The 21,545-nt window shown below is 43.2% G+C and overlaps 1 protein-coding gene across 3 annotated transcripts in view; it reads left to right on the top strand.

Annotated features, from left to right (window-relative positions):
• The window catches only part of btbd10b (BTB (POZ) domain containing 10b), a 98,565-nt gene that overhangs the window by 14,606 nt on the left and 62,414 nt on the right, over positions 1–21,545 (top strand). The window contains exon 2 of one of the 3 annotated variants that reach the window (XM_052029002.1): positions 2,257–2,417. The exons of the other annotated variants lie outside the window; for them this stretch is intronic. Coding sequence (XP_051884962.1) covers positions 2,317–2,417 — 101 coding nt within the window. The 5' untranslated portion in view covers positions 2,257–2,316. The remainder of the gene's footprint in view (positions 1–2,256; positions 2,418–21,545) is intronic. 3 annotated transcript variants of the gene reach the window in all.

The raw sequence follows: 21,545 nt of genomic DNA, 5'->3' as shown, positions 1-21,545 counted from the left end.
CCAAGGAGGGGAGGCTGGTATCCGTGATGCGCTGGGCTGTGTCCACAACTCTCTGCAGCTTCTTGCAGTCCTGGGCAGAGCAGTTGCCGTACCAAGCCGTGGTACATCCAGATAGGATGCTTTCTATGGTGCATCGGTAAAAGTTGGTGAGAGTCAAAGGGGACAAACCAAATTTCTTTAGCCTCCTGAGGAAGTAGAGATGCTGGTGAGCTTTCTTGGCCGTGGCATCCACGTGATTTGACCAGGACAGGCTGTTGGTGATGTTCACTCCCAGGAACTTGAAGCTCTCAACCCTTTTTGCTTTTTACAGTAAGTGGACCAAAACTCTGTGCAATATTCCAGGTGTGGACTTGCCAGCATCTTGTACATCTGTAATAAAACCTCTCCAGCCTCTTTGCAATAAAGGCCAGCATATAGTTTGCATTATTAACTGCTTGATGGACCTGCCTGGTAATTTTCTGTGATTTGTGCTTGAAAACACCTAGGTCCCTCTGAACCTCACTCATTTGCAGAACAGAAGAAAGGATGGTGTTTTAAGCCTTCACAGCAGCTTGAAGGTTGCCTCATAAAGGATAGTTAATGGTCTGTGGAGTTCTTTCAATGTTTAGAAAATACAAACAGGGAGAATGATAACAATTTAATTGAAGGAATAAATCTCCAGGATGAGCTGGTCTTGGCATGAGATAAGGGGCAATGCCCCAGTGTAAAATTCTCAATATTAAGCAGCTGTGATGAATCAGGAAGTTAGCTTCCACCAGACTCAGGTCGCAAAAGCTAAGTAAATTGGGAACAAGACTGCCCATCTGGTTATAGAGGGATAAGAAGCAGTGGGTCTACTCTTAAACATATCCAATGCATGTAAGAATTTGATGGCAAGCAGAAGGCTGTTATTATGGTAATAAGAGGTAACTGGAAGCTTAAATTAAGATGAAGTGTTTAGACCTGGTCACGAGATCCAGGTGAAGAATGAGGTCTTTGGATGAACTGTTGGGAGCAAAAATGTTACACTCTGTATCTGATTGTCTCAGTATTAATGACTAGCTTGCTACACAATTCAAGTGTGAAATTGAAGTAATATTGTAGTTCAACTGCAATGGGATAGAGATGGACAAAATGGGTCACACCTGGACTGGACTATCAATATGAAACTATCTCATTGGAAAATAGTAGGAGGGAGATGGGTCCTGGAAACAGGATTTATCTCCTTAGTGAACCCTGGAGCAACATGAGAACCTTGGACCAGTACTTGGGTGGAATCCTGAATCTGGGATTCGGAGAAAACTGGGTACCCAATAAGTCCAAGAGCCATAACCTCATGTCTTGACAGGTAGTGTACTGTGCAAGTTAGAATACTTGCACTTTGTCTTCATAATTAAGAGTTTGAATAAAGTTAAGTGCACCTTTCACCAGTTGCCAGTGGTGTGTCTCTAATACATGTGAGAATTCAGCACAACACCATCAGCTGTGGAATTTAAACCTGGTATCAGTAAGGTTGGGTATTTATTGGGTGCATGATGCAGTTGCAAAAGGATGCCAGGTATTTGGATCTCCTAGAATTTCAGAGCTCCCTACGATACCCTTTTATGATTTTTTTTTCAGAGGAAAGAATGTTTATGACAAAGCATTCAGGTGTGATATTTAGTTGAGAGTATGTGTAGAGATATTACTATCTTTTTATGGGACAAAATGGCTTAAATAGATTTGCAGCGATTGAGTACATTTTAGTCTTTGCAAGGTCATATAGCATTGAGGTGCAATTACTAGATGGTGGCATATTCCCATGGATGTGATCGTTGAAAATTAACAAATCCTGCTGCAGTTATTGCCTCTGTATAATTCTTCTCTCCTATTTCTCCATTCCTATTTTCTTTCATTTTTCTTGTTCTTTATGGATGGAAGAAATGTAAGGTTTTTTAACCATCACGAGGAAAGGAGTGGGCAGACATTACAGCCAGAGAACTAGGAGAGTAAAGGCTAAATTGGAAGCTGCTGTCTCTAGCATTAAAAAAAATTGAAACTGCTGGAGAAGGAAAATTGGTGTTTTTTTTGTGCTGGAGAAGTGAAGTTGTCTTTATCTGTGCACAGTGGAACTGAGTTGAATAAGGAGAAACAAAAGTTTTCGGAATTGACCTTTGTCTCTGTTTTGGAACTCGTGATGATCATTGAAGACTTTGTAACATTGTTCATCTTGTTTGAATGGTGAAATTGCTCAAGACTGGAAATATTTGCAGTAATAGAGTAAACCCTTTCTTGCAGGTCATGAGTGTCTTATGTGTGAACTGAAGGATTTGGTTGAGCGGAGATCGTTAGTGTGGGATGGCTGCACGGCCATACCCTTATGATAGCAATTCTAGTGATCCAGAAAATTGGGATCGTCGATCTCACAACAGACCTCGCAGACTCTATAAGCACTCCAGGTTAGTGAATGGTTACAAATGCTATGATTGTGGAGTTTGGCACATTCCTTTAGAGTTTGCACGTTCATTTTAGTCTTGATGCATTGGTCTGGGAGGATGATATGCTGCTGTGTGCATGCAAATGAGAATTTATAACCCTTTTTGTACTTTTCTTTCAAAAAAAACCTTTATCAATAAACATTCACTCCAGAAACCCAAAGGACTGTATGGCCCATTGTGCCAATCCTGTACGATTTGCTATTTACACAGCTGTGCTATTTGCAGTGGAACTTTTTGTGTATGTCTTAATAAATTCACAAAGGATTTACAGGTTGGCTAAGTGTTCAGTGAAGTTTTAGCAATAATGTGCTTCTACTCCTTCATTATGAGAACCTGGATCAAAATGTTTGCTCCTAAAGAGTGTTAAAGGTGTTCCAATTTTTATTCTAAACTATTTGCCTCAAGTCTGTTAACCTGTCAGTGTGACCTAGGTGCAAACAACCACAGCTTTGAATTGATTCACCCTAATGTTCTGGATCATGTTGGCCACTCGCGGTTCAGCTTACTTCCAAGTTCTATGCCTGGACAATGAAATGTGGAACTCCTGAGACCAGCTGGAGGCCCAGCACTAGAGCAAAGACTGAGTAGAGGGGCCAGATGCATTTTGCATCTGGGTCCTCAGCTGTTGGCCAGAGGAGACAGGAATGCCACCTTCTTGCGGTCTAACATTTGACCAACCGTACCTGCACTGGTTCTTTAAAATCGCTGTCCAGTTTACTTCCACAGCATTGCAGTTATTCCATAAACCTGCAAAGTAACCCTCTTTAATGTCTTGTATCCTACACGTCTCCCCATCGGTTCCTGTGAGCTGTTGGGCACAGCGGTGGTAAATGACATTCTAGGGCAAAATCTCTCAATTTTTTTTCCATTTACTTTAAATGTTTATCGTCCAGTTAGTGACCTACTGGTCCGAGCAAACATTTTCTTTCTACTCTGTCAAGACTGCTCATAATTTTGAATTCCTTTATTAAATCTTCCCATAACCTCTGTTCAAAGGAGGGAATACCGAACTGCCTGTTTTTAATTCAATTCTGATATCATCCAAATGAACCTCTTCTTTATTTTCTCCAAGGCCTTGATGTGCTTTTATAAGCATGGTGTGCAGGGTTGTATGTTTTACTCCGGGTGAAAGCTATCCAGAGAATTGTAAAGGTGACCTCAAGGCCTCTATTTACGCAGCATTCCACGAAGTCTGTGTAACATTTCTTACATTTGGTTAACTTCTCAGAATTAACAATCAAAATTCTGCTTCATTGGGCAAATTGTGAATAATTCTCAGTCATCCAGGAGTTCCTGGAATTTTAATGTGTTGTATTCTTATAGGTTGTCTCATGTTTTCTGTAATAATTAAAGTTTTTACCAAGCATTTACTCTCTGGATCCAAAGATCCTCTGGTCAAAACTAAATCCATCTCCAGATGATTGTTGTATTTTTGCCTCCATTAATTGTTTTCAATAATACGTTTGACCCCCAAAGATAAATCCAAACCTGATATGTTTAAGAAGAACTACTGGGAAAGGATTTTATTTGCTGTTTGCTTCCTTCTGGGCATGACTCTTGTCATTAGTTAATTTGAGTATCTTGTAGCTCTCCATAAATCACTGCAGTTAGCCCCTCACCACTTTGCATCTTCCATCTGCCCAACCATTAACACTCTGTTCCCCACAAAAGTTTTGCTGTTATTTTACTCAGGCACCCCCTGCTCATGACTTTCAATGCCTTTAGAACACGGCATGGAACAGACCCTTCGGGCCACGATGTTGTGCTGATTTAGCTAATCCCTCCTACCTACAGAATGCCCATGTCCCTCCATTTTCCTCTCATTCATGTGCTCATCCAAGGCCCTCTTAAGTCCCCAATGAATGTGTCTCCACCACCCTATCAGGCAACGCATTCCAGGCATCCATCACTCTCTCAGTAAAAAAAAACTTACCCCTCACATCTGTTTTGAACCTATCCCCCTTACCTTAAATGCATTATTGGATTGCTCAATAATGGGAAAAAGATATTGCTTGTCCACCCTATCTATGCCCCTCATAATTTTATACACTTCCAACAGATCACCCCTCAGCCTCTGCCGCTCCAGAGAAAAGAGGCCAAGTTTGTCCAGCCTCTCCTGATAGCACATGCCCTCTAATCCAGGCAGCATCTGAGTAAACCTCCTCTGCACCCTCTCTAAAGCCTTGATATCCTTCCTATCGTGAGGAGACCAGAATTGCACGCAATACTCTAAATGCATCCTAACCAGACTTCTAAAGAGATGCATGATAACTTCTTGACTCCTATATTCAATACGTCGATTAATGAAAGCAAGCGTTCCATAAGCCTTCTTAACCACCCTATCTACAGTGGCATGCAAAAGTTTGGGCACCCCTGGTCAAAATTTCTGTTACTGTGAATAGCTAAGCGAGTAAAAGATGACCTGATTTCCAAAAAGCATAAAGTTAAAGATGACACATTTCTTTAATATTTCAAGCAAGATTACTTTTTTATTTACATCTTCTACAGTTTCAAAATAACAAAAAAGGAAAAGGGCCTGAAACAAAAATTTGGGCACCCTGCACGGTCAGTACTTAGTAACACCCCCTTTGGCAAGTATCACAGTTTGTAAACACTTTCTGTAGCCAGCTAAGAGTCCTTCATTTCTTGTTTGGGGGATTTTCGCCCATTCTTCCTTGCAAAAGGCTTCTGGTTCTGAGAGATTCTTGGGCTGTCTTGCATGCACTGCTCTTTTGAGGTCTTCCACAGATTTTTGATGATGTTTAGTTTGGGGGACTATGAGGGCCATGGCAAAACCTTCAGCTTGTGCCTCTTGAGGTAGTCCATAGTGGATTTTGAGGTGTGTTTAGGATCGTTATCCTGTTGTAGAAGCCATCCTCTTTTCAGACGGTAAACAGATGTTTGCTTCCAGAATTTGCTGGTATTTAATTGAATTCATTCTTCCCTCTACCAGTGAAATGTTCCCCGTGCCACTGGCTGCAACACAAGCCCAAAGCATGATTGATCCACCCCTGTTCTTAATAGTTGGAGAGGTGTTCTTTTCATGAAATTCTGCACCCTTTTTTCTCCAAACATACCTATGCTCATTGTGGCCAAAAAGTTCTATTTTAACTTCATCAGTCCACAGGACTTGTTTCCAAAATGCATCAGGCTTGTTTAGATGTTCTTTTGCAAACTTCTGACACTGAATTTTGTGGTGAGGACGCAGGAAAGGTTTTCTTATGACTCTTCCATGAAGGTCATATTTGTGCAGATGTCGCTGAACAGTAGAACAGTGCACCACCCCTCCAGAGCCTGCTAAATCTTCCTGAAGGTCTTTTGCAGTCAAATGGGGGTTTTGATTTGCCTTTCCAGCAATCCTACAAGCAGTTCTCTCGGTAAGTTTTCTTGGTCTTCCAGACCTCAACTTGACCTCCACCATTACTGTTAACTGCCATTTTTTAATTACATTACAAACTGAGGAAACGGCTACCTGAAAACGCTTTGCTATCTTCTTATAGCCTTCTCCTGCTTAGTGGGCATCATTTATTTTAATTTTCAGAGTGCTAAGCAGCTGCTTAGAGGAGCCCATGGCTACTGATTGTTGGGACAAGGTTTGAAGAGTCAGGGTATTTATAAAACTTTGAAATTTGCAGCACTTGGCCTTTCCTAACGATGACTGTGAACAAGCCATAGCCCTAACAAGCTAATGAAGGTCTGAAACCTTGGTAAAAGTTATCTGAGAGCTCAAATCTCTTGAGGTGCCCAAACCTTTGCATGGTGCTCCTTTCCTTTTTTCACTCTAAAATTATACAAAACAAAAATAATACACTAATCTTGCTTAAGATGTTGAAAAGAATATTTCATCTTTAACTTTGACTTTTGGAGATCAGTTCATCTTCTACTCACTTAACTATTCACAGTAACAGAAATTTTGACCAGGTGTGTCCAAACTTTTGCATGCCACTTTACCTGTGTAGCCACTTTCAATGAGTCACGGACTTGCACCCCAAGGTCTCTCTGCTCTTCAACACTATTAAGGGTCTTGCCCTGAAGAGTGTACTGCCTCTTGACATTAGTCCTACCAAGGAGCAACACCTCACATTTATCCGGGTTAAACTCCATCTGCCATTTCTCTGCCCACATCTGCAGCTGATCTATATCACGCCGTATCCGTCGCCAGTCTTCTACACTATTCACAACTCCACCAATCTTGGTATCGTCTGCAAACTTACTAACCCACCCATCAACATACTCATCCAGGTCATTTATGTACATCACAAACAGCAGATCCCTGCGGAACACCACAACTCAGAGGCCTCCAGCCCGAATAAGTCCCTTCAACAACCACCCTTTATCTTCTACAGGCAAGCCAGTTCTGGATCCACACAGCCAATTCTCCACTGACCCCATGCATCTGAACTTTCTTGATCAACTGATTATGTGGACCTTGTCAAATGCCTTACTGAAGTCCACTTAGATGACATCCACAGCTCTACCTTCATCAATCTCTCTCATCACCCTGTCAAAAAACTCAACCAGGTTAGTAAGACACGACTTGCCCCACACAAAGCCACGTTGGCTTTCCCTAATCAAGCCATTGGATTCCAGATGCTCGTATATCCTATCTCGAAGAATTTTCTCCAGCAAATACCCTGCAACTGATGTGAGTCTCACTGTTCTATAGTTCCCTGGAATTTCCCTTGTTCCTTTCTTAAATAGAGGAACAACATTAGCCATTCACCAGTCTTTTGGGACCTCACCCATGGTCAAAGAGGACACAAAGATACTGGTCAAGGCCCCAGCAACTTCCTCTCTTAGTAACCTGGGGTATATCCCATCGGGCCCCGGGGACTTATCCACCTTAATACTGTTTAGGAGATCTGACACTACTTCCTCATTGACCTCTAAATGTCCTAACATGTTTACACCCTCAGTTCCAATTTCTGTGTCCTGCATTTGCCTTTCCTGGGTAAATACTGAAGAGAAATACTCATTCAGAACCTCGCCCACATCCTCTGCATCCAAATATAGATTCCCTTCTTTATCCTTAAGTGGTCCTACCCTTTCCCTCGTTATCCTGTTATTCCTTACGTAGGTATAGATTGCCTTTAGATTCTCCTTAATCCTACTTGCTAAGGACCTTTCATGGCCTGTCCTGCCTTTCCTAATTCCCTTCTTGAGTTCATTTCTAGCTTCTTTATAGTCCTCACGTGCTCTGTCTGATCCTAACTTACGAAGCTCTATGTACTTATCCTTTTTCTGACTAAGTTCATTATTTCTCTGGACATCCAAGGTTCCCTTATTTTCCCATTCATGTCCTTCCTTCTAATTGGGACGTACCTATACTGTCCCCTATGTATTTGATCCTTGACCACTTTCCACATGTTCGACATGGAGTTGCCAGCAAAAAGGTTTTCCCAGTTTACTCTACCTAGTTCCTGCCTTATGCCTTCATAATTAGCCCTGCTCCAATTTAAAACCCTCCCGCTAGCCCCATACCTGTCCTTATCTATAGCTCTCCTGAAAGTTAATGAGCTGTGGTCACTGTTCCCCAATTGCTCACCCACTGATAGGTGAGTCACCTGGCTAGGCTCATTACCCAACACCAGGTCCAGAATAGCCTCTCCCCTTGCTGGATTGTCAACATATTTTTTTTATCTTAACATACTGATTTAAGAACCCCTCCTGGATACACCTAACAAATTCTGCCCCATTTAATCCCCTTGCACTAAAAAAGTCCCAATTTATATTTGGGAAGTTGAAGTCTCCCATCACCACAACCCTGTAATTATTACACATTTCTCTAATCTTTTTGCATATCCATTCCTCAATGTCCTGATGGCTGTTGGGAGGTCTATAGTACACCCCCAAGAGAGTGATTGCACCCTTCCTATTCCTGAGTTCTACCCATATAGACTCTGTATCCGAGCCCTCCATTATGTCTCCCTGGAGTGCAGCTGATATATTAACTAATTAGTATTGCAACTCCTCCCCCTCTTTTACCTCCCTCTCTATTCTTCCTAAAGCTTCAAAACCCTGGTACATCGATCACCCATTCCTGACCCTCCCTCGACCAAGTCTTTGTAATGGCCACAACATCATAGTTCCATGTACTGATCCATGCTCTTAAGTTCATCACTCTTGCCCATAATATTCCTAACATTAAAGTACAAACACTTCAAACCATTCATCCCATCACATCTGTTATCAGGAATCTGCCTAATACTACATTCCCTGACATCAGCCCTCCTGCCCATTCCCTCACTTACTGACCTGTTGTTCCGGTTCCCATCCCCCTGCGAAGCTAGTTTAAGCCTTCCCCAGTAGCATTAGCAAACCTCCCTGCCAGGATATTTGTTCCCCTCCAGTTTTTGTCTCTAGCAACACCTTTGCTTTCTCCCACTGTATTCTTTCTGCTATTTGTTTTCGTTTGAAGGCTGTTGGTGTCACTACCAGTGGTGGTTTTTGTTGCCCTTGAGGAAGCAATGAAAACCCAGCATCTTGACCTGTTGCAGTTCTTTTAATGGTTCTCCCATACGCTGATAGGTAGGGAGTTACAGGAATTTGACCTAAGTTATGTGGTGCTATGGTTCATCAGGATGAGAGGTGGTGAGAGTGGCAGTGGCACTGGCAGGGAGGAGGTTGCAGGTATGGCATTCTCTGGTCCTAATGCCCGCATTCTTCTTGGTAGTAGAGGTCATGGGTTTGGGTGCTGTTGTCATGGAAGCCTTGTTGTAGCGGTTATTACCCTGGCATGGACCTGTCTACACTCCCTCTGGATCAGATGTTTGTGTGTTTTGAGTTTGCTAATCCATCCAGTGAGAGACCTCATTGGACCACAGGACTGTTACCTCACCACCCTTGCTTTCCCAGCAAGTAGATCTGGTTAAGGTAATCAGAACAGCTGTATTTCCTCCCTTCCCCTCTTTTCCCACCCCCTCTCCCCAAATTCTCCATACCTCTTTCATGGTTAGCCGTTAGCGTAACGCTATTACAGCGCCAGCGACCTGGGTTTAAATCCAGCCACTGTCTGTAAGGAGCTTGTACGTTCTCCCCATGTTTGCGTGGGTTTCCTCCCACATTCCAAAAGACATAAAGGTTAGGAAGTTGTGGGCGTGCTATGTTGGCGCCGGAAACGTGGCAACACTTGCGGGCTGCCCCCAGAACACTCTACGCAAAAGATGCATTTCACTGTGTGTTTGGATGTACATGTGACTAATAAAGATATCCATCTCTATCTTATTAGTTTTTCTTTTATGCTTATTTCTTGCAGCAGTCTTTCCTGATCTGCAGTAATTCCAATTCTCCTAATACCATGAAGGTGTTTTATACAATTACCTTGCGTATAAAACATCTTCATGGCATCAGCCTACCTTCTCTCAGTAATATCCTCCAGCCTTGAAACCCTCTCTGATTGTTACTTAGATGGATGGCCTCCTCTCTTGCCCCTCCATTAATACTGTGTCTTCAGCAGCATTAGCTTCCTGTTCTCTTTGTTGGCCCCTCCTTTTAAGGTGGTCGTCCTATTTGCCCATCAGAATCAGGTTTATTATCACTGGCGGATGATGTGAAATTTGTTGTTTTGCAGCAGCAGTACAGTGCAAATGCATAAAAAATACTATAAACTACAAAATAAATAATTCAAAAAAAAAGGAATATCGAGATAGTATTCATGGACCATTCAGAAATTTGATGGCGTCCACCTTATCTATTCCTCTCATAATTTTAAACACCTCTGTAAGGTCGCCCCTCATTCTCCTACATTCCAAGGAATAAAGACCTAGCCTGCCCGACCTCTCCCTATAACTCAGGCACTCGAGTCCTGGCAATGTTCTCATAAATCTTCTCTGCGCTTTTTCCAGTTTAACCACGTCTTTCCTATAACAGGATGACCAAAACTGTACACAGTGCTCCTTGCAGCCTCACCAACGACTTGTATACCTGCAACATAACGTCCCAACTCCTATACTCACTGCCCTGACTGATGAAGGCCAGTGTGCTAAACACCTTTTTCACTGCCCTGTCTATCTGTAACGTTGCTTTCAACAAGCTATGCACTTGTACTCCAGGTCCCTCTGTTCCATTACACTCCCTAGTGCCCTACCATTCATAGTACAAGTCCTACTCTGGTTTGACTTTCCAAAATGCATCACCTCACACTGATCTGTACTGGATTCCGTTTGCCGTCCTTGGCCCACTTCCTCGACTGATCAAGACCCCTTGTAATCTCTGATAACCTTCTACGCTATCAATAACACCTCCTAATCTCGACTCAGCCACAAACTTGCTGATCAAGCCTTGTGCATTTGCATCCAAATCATTTATATAAGTAACGAATAACAAGGGTCCCCACACCGACCCCTGCGGCACACCACGTCACCAGCCCCTATTCTGAGAAACAACCTTCAACTATCACTCTCTGTTTCCTAATTCTGAGCCAATTTTGAATCCACCTAACTAGTTCTCCCTGGATTCCATGGGACCTAACCTTCCAGACCAGCCTACCACGCTGGACCTTGTCGAAGGCCTTGCTAAAGTCCAAATTGTTCTTCAGTTGCTTCAGCTTAAGGTCAGAAGTGCAAATGTTCACTGTTGATTAGACTATGTTGTAATCCACTCACTGCTGCTTAAGTGATAGAGCAGTCTGTGCCTGCATGCAGCAAAACCAGGCCAATATCACAAGACAAGACAAAGAAGCAGAAGTAGGCCATTCAGTCTGCTCCACTACCTCATCATGAGCTAAACTATTCCCATCTAGCTCTAATTTCTGGCCTTTTCCCCATATCCCTTGATACCTTGACTAATTAGATACCTATCAATCTCCTCCTTAAACACCCCCAATGACCGGGCCTCCACATCTGTATGTGGCAACGAATTCCATAAATCCACGACCCTCTGGCTAAAGAAATTTCTTCTCATTTCTGTTCTATAATAATCAGGCATGGGCTGATAGTTGGCAAATAACACGTACCATCTCCAACAAGAATGAATCTAACCACCTCTGTTTAACTTTAAGTGGCATTACAATCTTTGAACCTTCCCTCACCATCAATATTTTGGAGATTGAAGTTGACTAGAAGCCTAAACTGAACCAACCATTTAAATTCTGTGTAGGATGGAGGTTGGATATTTTACAGCATGAGATTCATATCCTGACCCCACAAAGCCTTTGCACCATCTACAAGACAATCAGGACTGTGAGTGAGGCACGAGACTGCAGATGCTGAAATCTGAAGCAATAAACAGGATGCTGGAGGAACTCAGCAGGTCAGGCAGCATCTGTTGTGGGACATGGACATCTGTCATTTTGGGTCGAGATCCTTCATCTGAACTGTGGATGAAGGGTCTCGGCTTGAAACATTAACTGTCCGTTTCCCTTCCTGGAAGTGTGATTGAGTTCACTTTACCTACGTGAATGAGTGTAGGTCCAATTATGGGCAAGAAATGGGAAGAGTGGGACATATGGCCCCTCTACCCTGTTTTGGCAATCAGTGGCTGATCTAATTTTGGTCTCGACTCCACTATTCCTGCCTATTCCTCATAATGCTTGATTACCCTGTAATCAGAAAAATTGGTTGACTTCAGTCTTGAATATACTCAAAGACTGATTCCACAGCTCGCTAGGGTAGATGATCCAAAGAGTCACCATGCTCTGAGGGAAGGAATTCTTCCTTATCCCATTCTTATGTGAGTGTTCCTTAATTCTGAAACTACTCCCTCTAATTCAACACTCCCCCATAAGAAGAATCGTTCTCTCAGCACCTACGTTGTCAAATCCCCTCTGTATCTTGCAAGGTCATCACTCATTCTTAATTCCAATGAGCATCAGCTCAATCTGCTCAGCCATTCCTCAATCCCAGAAATCAATCTAGTGAACCTTCTCTGAACTGCCACAATGTAAGTATATCCTTTTTGAAATAAGGAAGCAAAAACTATTTACAGTAGTCTAGGTGCCAACAACAATTGTGCCAAAACCTCACTGCCTTACACCCACCCCTTGTGCAATAAATTCCAACATCCCATTTGCCTTCCCTATTTACTGGATGTACTATTACGCTAACTTTCTGTGTTTCATCTTTGAGGAAATGATTACACTGGGGCGGTTATAAAAACTTTATTTATACAGCACGGTAACAGGCCCTTCTGGCCCAACGAGCCAGCGCCACCCAATTATGCTCATGTTAATCTACTAACCCGTACGTCTTTGGAATGTGGGAGGAAACCGGAGCACCCGGAGGAAACCCACGCAGTCATGGGGAGAACGTACAAACTCCTTACAGATGGCAGTGGGAATTGAACACCGATCGCTGGCGCTGTAATAGCATTACACTAACCGCTATGCTCCAGGATGTTGCCTGGGATGGAGTGTTTCAGCTATAAGGAGAGACTGGATAGAATGGATTTGTTTTCTTCAGTGCAAAGAAAGTTGAGGAGAACCTGAATGAGGTTTATAAACTTGTGGGGCATAGATGCTGGAGATTCTTCTGAGCAGAGGAGACTGTAACCAGGGAATTTAAGTTTAATGTAGAGGATTAGAGGGAATTTGAAGAATTTTTTTCACCTAGAAGATGGTTGAAATCTGGAACATGCAGCTGCTTGAGGATGGTGGAGGCAGTCCTCACCACATTTTGGAAATATTTAGATGAACACAGGAGATGCTGTGTCAGAAAAGGCTGCAGGCCGAGCTCTGGAATGGGATTAGATCAGATTAGTTTATTGTCATATACACCAGGGTGCAGTGAAATTCCTTGTTCATATGAAGCTCATGGAGTAAACAGTACACATGATAATAAATACAATGACGAGTGCAAAACAGCAGAATGGTGCAAAGATTGTAGTGCATAAAGAATACTAAAGTGACAATAACGGAATAACCGAGAGAGGTAGAGTTAAGGGTATGGGAATGTGACAGCACTACCAGGAAGGGGATGTGAAAGTGGTGATTGGTTCAGGAGTCTGATAGCAATGGGGAAGAAGCCGTTAAATCCATCTTCATGGTATGTTGCTTCAGGAAGGCTAGTAGTATCGTCAAGGATGCCTGTCACCCTGGCCGTTCCCTTTTCTCTCTTCTACCTTCTGGCTTGAATGCAGAACTTGGATTCTTTAAGTTTACACTGTCATTTCTACATTGCAGTGTGTTGCCTGCTAAAGGCATATTTGCTGCAATTTTTTTACTCTGGCAATGAGATTTTAAAATATATGATTGGATAGTGAGATTTTAGCTGGTGGTTTTATTTGACTGTGTTGCTTAAATCCTTCAAATTTTCTATCCAACAATATCAACATTCAAAGGACAGTTGGATAAGTACGTGGATGGAACTGTATGTAGCTATAGCATTGGATTAATTTGTTAGCTCTACCATTGGACGACCATTAAAACTACTGTGTCTGTCACCTTCTGTATTTAGAATGATACTTAAGTGTATCATGATTCACTCTGAACTCCAAATTATTGGTTTGGTTTCTTGCATTACCCACCCTGTGCTATTATGTGTTACACCAAAAATCCCTGTGAAGTCTAAACCATTTGTAAAGGTTTTGCAATCTGCTGTATTATTAATGTCTTCTTTATTATTTATACTGCTTTTCACCCTTCCCTTTTTCCAAATCATTAGCTTGCTGTTGCTTTTGATGCAGCTCCAAACTGTTATGTCAAAGTATCATAGCCAGGCTCATTTTGTTTTAAAGTGGGGCTTTTAATAAGAATTTGGAAGACCTTTGTACAAGTACACCACTGCATTTCCTTAATGAACTTCCATTGCAACAGGCAGTTTGAAGCTTATCTCGAAGTACATGCTTAATACATTTCATTACTAAATGTATAATGGCATCACGTGACCTATTTTGTAACAATACATTTATAGTATTTTAGCAGGCTATTTGAATGTCTTATAATTATGATCCTTTTGGTACATAGCCAATGAATTGATAGGTTTAACTTTACATTTGTTCAGGTAAAATAGAACACTGGAGGTAATGAAATAGAAAATCCTTAAACAGGTCAGGCAGCATCTATGGAGAGAGAACCCTTCAACTCAATGATCTTTCATGATAACTGGAAAAGTAAGACGTAAGACGAGTGTGTTTTAGGTTGCGGGGGGTGGGGGGGGGTTTGTGGAGTGGGTGGAGAGAACAAGGGAATGTCTTTGCCGGGGCCGATGGTGCCTAGGTGATGCATGCTGTTGATGCCATCTTAGAGGGATGATGAATACTTGTATAACTGAGTTGTCTGGAGGACTGTTGGTACAAAGATGAGTAGAGTCAGTAGACAGGAAAACAAAGCAATGCTGGAACTGTAAGCTGCAGAACACAGCAATTTCTGGAAAACTAATGCTGGAAATACTCAGCAAATCAGGCAGCATCTAGGGAGAGAGAAACTGAGCCAACATCACACATTAATGACTTGCATCAGAATTGGCCTGTTCTGACCAGGAAAGGCTGATAACCTGAGATTGTTGAATTTGTTGAGGGCTGCAACATGCCTAGTCGGAAGATGAAGTGATGTTCCTTGTGCTTGTAGTAGACTTTGCTGGAGCAACCAAGAAGGGTTAAGGGACAGGGATCGGAATGGGATGGAGAATTAAAGTGACAGATGATTGAAAGCTAAGGTGCAGCCTTATGGACTGAATGGAGGTATTCTGTAAAGCAGTCATTCAGTCACTGTTTGGGTTCTCCATTTTTGAGGAGAGCACATCGTGAGCACTGAATGCTGTACCCCAAACTGGAAAAAGTGCAAGTGAATTACTGCTTCACCTGGAGATCTCTTTGGGTAGTGGGAAGGGAAGAGATCAAAGTGCAGATGTTGCAGCGCATGTGGTTGCATTGGAAAGTGTCATGAGAAGGAAAGTGATGAAGATGGAAGCAAGGACCAAGTGGGGAATGCTGAAAGGAGAAGGGAAGATGTTTGGTGGTAGAATCTCTTTGAGTGTGATGGAAATTATGGAGGATGATCCCTTGATTGTGGAGGCAGGCTGGGTGGAAGCTAAGGTGGAGGGGCATTTTCTTCTTGCTGTGGGTGGGAGGAGTGAGGATGAGAGCGGAACGGTGAGAAATAGAGATCTGGCTGCCTCACAGTTCCAGTGACGCATGGTGTCTGTGTGGAGTTTGCACCTTCTCCCTGTGACCACGTGGATTTCCTCTGAGTGCTCCTGTTCTCTCCCACATCCCAAAAATGTCCTGGTTGGTAGAGTAATTGATCGTTGTAAATTGTCTCTAGTTTGTAAGTGAGGGGTAGGATCTCGGGGGGAGTTGATGGGAATGAGGAGAGTATAAAATGGGTTCGGCTAGGATTAGTGTAAAAATAGATGCTTGATGGTTAGTGCGGACTTGGTGAGCTAAAGGGCCTGATTTTTTTCTTGATGGTTGGTTAGTTTATTTTTGTCATGTCCCGAGATGCAGTGAAAAGCTTTTGTGTGCGTGCCATCCAGACAGATCACTCCGTACATAAGAACATTGAGGTAGCACAGAAGGAAAGATAAACAAAAGAATGCAGAATATAGTGTTACAGTTACAAGTACAGTGCAGGTAAACAAATTAAGTGTAAGGCCCATGATGAGGTAGATTGGGAGATCAAGAGTTCATCTTTATTGTATAAATGTGCTGCCCGAGACTACAAGAAATTGCAGAGTTGTGGACATGTCTCAGTCCCTTCATGAAAACCAGCCTTTACCATTGGGTCTTTACTTCCTGCTACCTTGGAAAAGCAGTCAACATAATCAAGGACTCCTCCCACCTACCCCACCTCACCCCCCATTGGGCAGAAGATACAAAGACCTGAAAATGCACCTGCAGGTTCAAGGACAGCTTCTACCCTGCTGTTATAAAACTATTGAATGGACCTCTTTTATGTTAAAGATGAACTCCTGACCTCACAACCTACCTTGTCATGGCCCTTGCACCTTATTGTCTACCTGCACTGCACTTTCTCTGTAACTATAACTGTAACACTATATTCTGCAGTCTGTTATTGCTTTTCTATTGTACTAACGTTTTGAAATGATCTGTATGGATAGCTTGCAAAACTTTTTCACTGTATCTCGGTACATGTGACAATAATAAACCAATTCCAGTAATAATCCAATTCCAATAAGAGGTCCATTTCAAGAGTCTTTTAATAGTGGAATAAAAGCTGTCCTTGAGTCTGGTGGTACAAGCTCTCAAGCTTTTGTGTGTTCTACCCAATGGAATGGGGGAGAAGAGAGTGTGACCGGGGTGGGAGGGTATTGGTATTGATTTATTATTGTCACCTGTACTGAGGTACAGTGAAAAACTTGTCTTGCATACCGATCGTACAGGTCAATTATTGATTATGATTTCATAGGGGTCCTTGATTATGTTGGCTGTTTCCCAAGGCAGTGGGAAGGATAGACAGAATCAATGGATGGGACGCTGCTTTGTGTGATGGACTGGGCTGTGTTCACAACTCTGCAATTTCTTGCGGTCTTGGGCAGAGCAGTTGCCGTACCAAGCCGTGATGTATCTGGAGCGGATGCTTTCTATGGTGCATCAGTAAAAGCTGGTGAGGGTCATTGGGGACATGCCAAATTTCCTTAGCCTCCTGAGGAAGTAGAGGCGCTGGTGTTTTCTCTTCGCCATGGCGTCTACCTGGCTGGACCAGGACAAATTTTTGGTTATATTTACAACTTGGAGCTCTCAACCGTTTCCATCTCAGCACCATTGATACAGGTAGGAGCGTGCACACCGCCCTGCTTCCTGAAGTCAGTGACCAGCTCTTTTGTTGATATTGAGGGAGTGGTTGATGTCTTGACACCATGCCACTATGCTCTGTATCTCTTTCCTGTACTCTGTCTCGTCATTGTTTGATATCCATCTCACTACGGTGGTGTCATCTGCAAATTTGTAAATGGAGTTGGAGCAGAATCTGGCCATGTAGTTGTATATGTATAGGGAGTAAAGCAAGGGGCTGAGGATGCAGCCTTGTGGGGCACCAGTGTTGAGGATAATTGTGGAAGAGTTGTTGCTTCCCATCCTTGCTAATTGTGATCTGTTGGTCAGGAAGTCAAGGATCCAGTTGCAGACGGGGGGTGCTGAGTCCTCTTTCTAGGAATTTGGAGATGAGTTTGTTCAGACTTATTGTATAAAATGTGGAGCCGTAGTCAATAAATGGGAGTCTGGCGTAGGTGAATTTGTTATCCAGATGTTCCTGAGATGAGCGTAGGGTCAGGGAGATGGCGTCCACCGTGGACTTTGTTTGGCAGTAGGCGAATTGTAGTGGGCAGTGGGCCTTGATTGCCTGGAAGGCTGGAGTTGATGTGTGCCATGAACAGCCTCTCAAAGCATTTCATGGTGGTGGATGTCACAACCATGGGGCAGAATCAGATTCAGATTTATTATCACTGGCATATGATGTGAAATGTGTTGTTTTGCAGCAACAGTACAGTGCAAAGACACATAATCTATAAATTAGAAAAATAAATAAATAGTGCAAAAAAAAGAAATAAAGAGGTAGTGTTCATGGGTTCATCGATTGTTCAGAAATCTGATGGCGGAGGGGAAGAAGCTGTTTCTGAATCATTGAGTGTGGGTCTTCAGGCTCTTACCTCCTCCCCGATGGTAGTAATGAGAAGAGGGCATGTCCAGATGGTGAGGGTCCTTAATGATAGATCCTTGAGCTAGTAGTCATTAAGGCACGTTACGTTATTTATCTTTGGCACTGGGATGATCATGGTCTTCTTAAAGCAGGTGGGAACCTCAGATTGGAGTAGGGAGAGGTTAAAGATATCTGCAAATACTCCTGCCAGCTAATCACGGCCAGGGACTCTATCCGGGCTGGTTGCTTTCTACAGGTTAATTCTCAGGAAGGCTGACCTGATGTCTGTGATGGGGACCAGTGCATCAGAGGCTGTTGGGGTGGGTGGTGTCATTAAGCTTCTGCTTGAAACCTGCATAGGATGCATTCAGCTGATCGGGTTGGGATGCATTGTTGCCAGCGATACTACCTGACTTTGTTTTGTAGCCTGTGGTTACACTTGTTAGCACAGTGGTGCAGCAGTTAGTGCTGCTACTTCGCAGCTCTAGTGACCTGGGTTCAATCCTGACCTCTGGTGCTGTCTGTGTGGTGTTTGTACCTCTTTCCTGTGACCACACATTTTCCCTGAGTGCTCCCACATCCCAAAGATGTGATGGTTAGTAGGTTAATTGGCTGTTGTAAATAAGCCCTGGTGTATGTGGGTATTAGGAGAATCTTGGGGCATTTGGTAAACTGGTGAATTGGTTTATTAAGTGAAAAAAATTACAGTGAAAAACTTTGTTTTGCATGCCATCCATACAGATCATTTCATCACATCAGTATATTGAGGCAGTACAAGGGGAAAAACAATAACAGAATGCAGAATAAAGTGTTACAGTTCAATGCCTTTTATGCACACTTTGAAGGGGAGCATAACACTACACCTGTGCGAATCCCCACAGCATCTGGTGACTCTGTGATATCTGTCTCCGAGGCCAATGTCAGAACATCCTTCAAGAGGGTGAACCCTCGCAAAGTGTCAGGCCCCAATGGCGTATCTGGCAGGTTACTGAAAATCTGTGCCGACCAACTGGCTGGAGTGTTGAAGAACATTTTCAACCTCTCACTGCTGTAGTTGGAGGTTCCAACCTGCTTCAAAAAGGCATCAATCATACCGGTGCCCAAAAAGAGCAGGGTGAGCTGCCTCAACGAGTATTGCCCTCTAGCACTCAAATCTGCTGTGATGAGGTGCTTTGAGAGGTTGGTCATGGCTAGAATTAACTCCTGCCTGAGCAAGGACCTGGACCTGCTGCAGTTTGCCTACCACCACAACAGGTCTACAGCAGACGCAATCTCACTGGCTCTCCACTCTGCTTTGGAGCACCTATACAACAGCAAAACATACGTCAGGCTGCTGTTTATCGATTACAGCTCAGCATTCAACACCATTATCCCCTCAGTACTAGCCAACAAGCTTCAAAACCTTGGCTTCTGTACCTCCTTCTAACTGGATCCTCAACTTCCTTATCAGGAGACCACAGTCAGTGCGGATCAGTAGTAACATCCTCCTCGCTGACAGTCAGCACAGGTGCACCTCAAGGATGCATGCTTAGCCCACTGCTCTACTCTCTCTACACTCATTACTGTGTGGCTAGGCACAGCTCAAATGCCATCTATAAATTTGCATGCGACACCACTGTTGTTGGCAGAATCTCAGATGGCGATGAGGCGGTGTACAGGAGTGAGATAGGTCGGCTGGTTGAGTGGTGTCACAACAACAACCTTGCACTCAACATTAGTAAGACCAAGGAACTGATTGTAGACTTCAGGAAGGGGAAGTCAGGAGAACACACACCAGTCTTCATTGAGGGGTCAGCGGTGGAAGGTTGAGTGGCTTCAAGATCCTGGGCGTCAACAAATCAGAGGATTTATCTTGGCCCCAACACATTGATGCAATCATGAAGAAGGCACGCCAGCAGCTTTACTTCATTAGGAGTTTGAGGAGATTTGGTATGTCACCAAAGACACTTTGCAAATTTCCACAGATATACGGAAGAGAGCATTCTGACTGGTTGCATCACCAGCTGGTATGGAGACTCCAATGTGCAGGATTGAATGAGGCTGCAGAGGTTTGTAGGCTCAGCTAGGTCCATCACGGGCACAACCCTCACTGCTGTTGAGGTCATCTTCAAGAAGCAGTGCCTCAAGAAGATGGCATACATCATTAAGGTTCCTCACCACCTGGCACATGCCCTCTTCACATTACTACCATTGGGGAGGATAAGATAAGATAAGATATTTATTTATTAGTCACATGTACATTGAGACACACAGTGAAATGCATCTTTTTGCGTTACTGAGAATGTGCTGGGGGCAGGAGCCTAAAGACCTACACTCAACGTTTCAGGGATAGTTTCTTCCCCTCCTCCATCAAATTTTTGAACGGTCCATGAACTCTACCTCATTATTCCCCTTTTGCACTATTTAGGCAGTGTAGTGGTTAGCGTAACGCTTCACAGCATCAGTGACCCGGGTTCAATTCCAGCCGTTGTCTGTAAGGAGTTTGTACGTTCTCCCCGTGTCTGCGTGGGTTTCCTCCGGTTGCTCCGGTTTCCTCCCACATTCCGAAGACCTACAGGTTAGGAAGTTGTGGGCGTGCTATGTTGGCGCCAGAAGCGTGGCGACACCTGTGGGCTGCCCCCAGCACACTCTATGCAAAAGATGCATTTCGCTATGTGTTTCGATGTACGTGTGACTAATAAATCTTGTCTTGTTTTATTTTTGTAACTTATAGTAATTTTTATGTCTTGCACTGTACTGCTGCCACAAAAACAAATTTCATGACATAGGTCAGTGATAATAAACCTGATTCTGATACGGTTACAGAGAAAGTGCAGTGCAGGCAGACAATAAGGTGCAAGGTCATAACGAGGTATATTGCGAGGTCAAGAGTCCATCTTATTGTACAAGAGGTCTGTTCAATAGTCTTATTATGGCAGGATAGAAGCTTTCCTTGAGCCTGGTGGTATGTGCTTTCAGGCTTTTGTATCTTGCTCGGTATGAGAGAGATAATAGATTACAGGTGAGTAAGTATGGGAATGGGATTGATGGGATTGCAGTGAGAGCCGGCATAGACTCTGGGCCAAATGGCAGCCTCCTATGTCATAAGAAATTTGAAAAATGCATGAGATTTAGTTCACTAGATCTGTGTGTAGCCCACCGGATTAGTATGCTATTGATGAGAAAGCCCAGCACCGATATGTCATATTAGTAGTGCAGATACAATCCAGAATAATCCCGTTGGAAACCCTGTTAACAACAGCCAGCAGACATGACATTATTTAGTGGGTATTGCAAAGGAAAGAATTGTTGTCACTTTGAAGTCAAATGTAATTTTTAAGCTTGGTTATGTATTTATTACAGAAAGAAAAATATCCATGACATTTTTTGTGATTCTGCCTTCTCTGCTCCTTCCTGGGCCATAATCTCTAGGGACACTCATTCATTTCTTTATTATCTACAGTTTTGGCAATCTCATTAGTCCCATGCCCTGCTGTCCATGCTTTGTAACTTGAATTTATCTAAAATTCGGCTGCCTGTGTCCAAACTAGAATCATTCACGTCACCTGTAACCCTGT

Source organism: Pristis pectinata, chromosome 14, assembly GCF_009764475.1.
Source record: "Pristis pectinata isolate sPriPec2 chromosome 14, sPriPec2.1.pri, whole genome shotgun sequence".
NCBI lineage: Eukaryota > Metazoa > Chordata > Chondrichthyes > Rhinopristiformes > Pristidae > Pristis > Pristis pectinata.
This window is presented reverse-complemented; position numbering and strand designations above follow the sequence as displayed.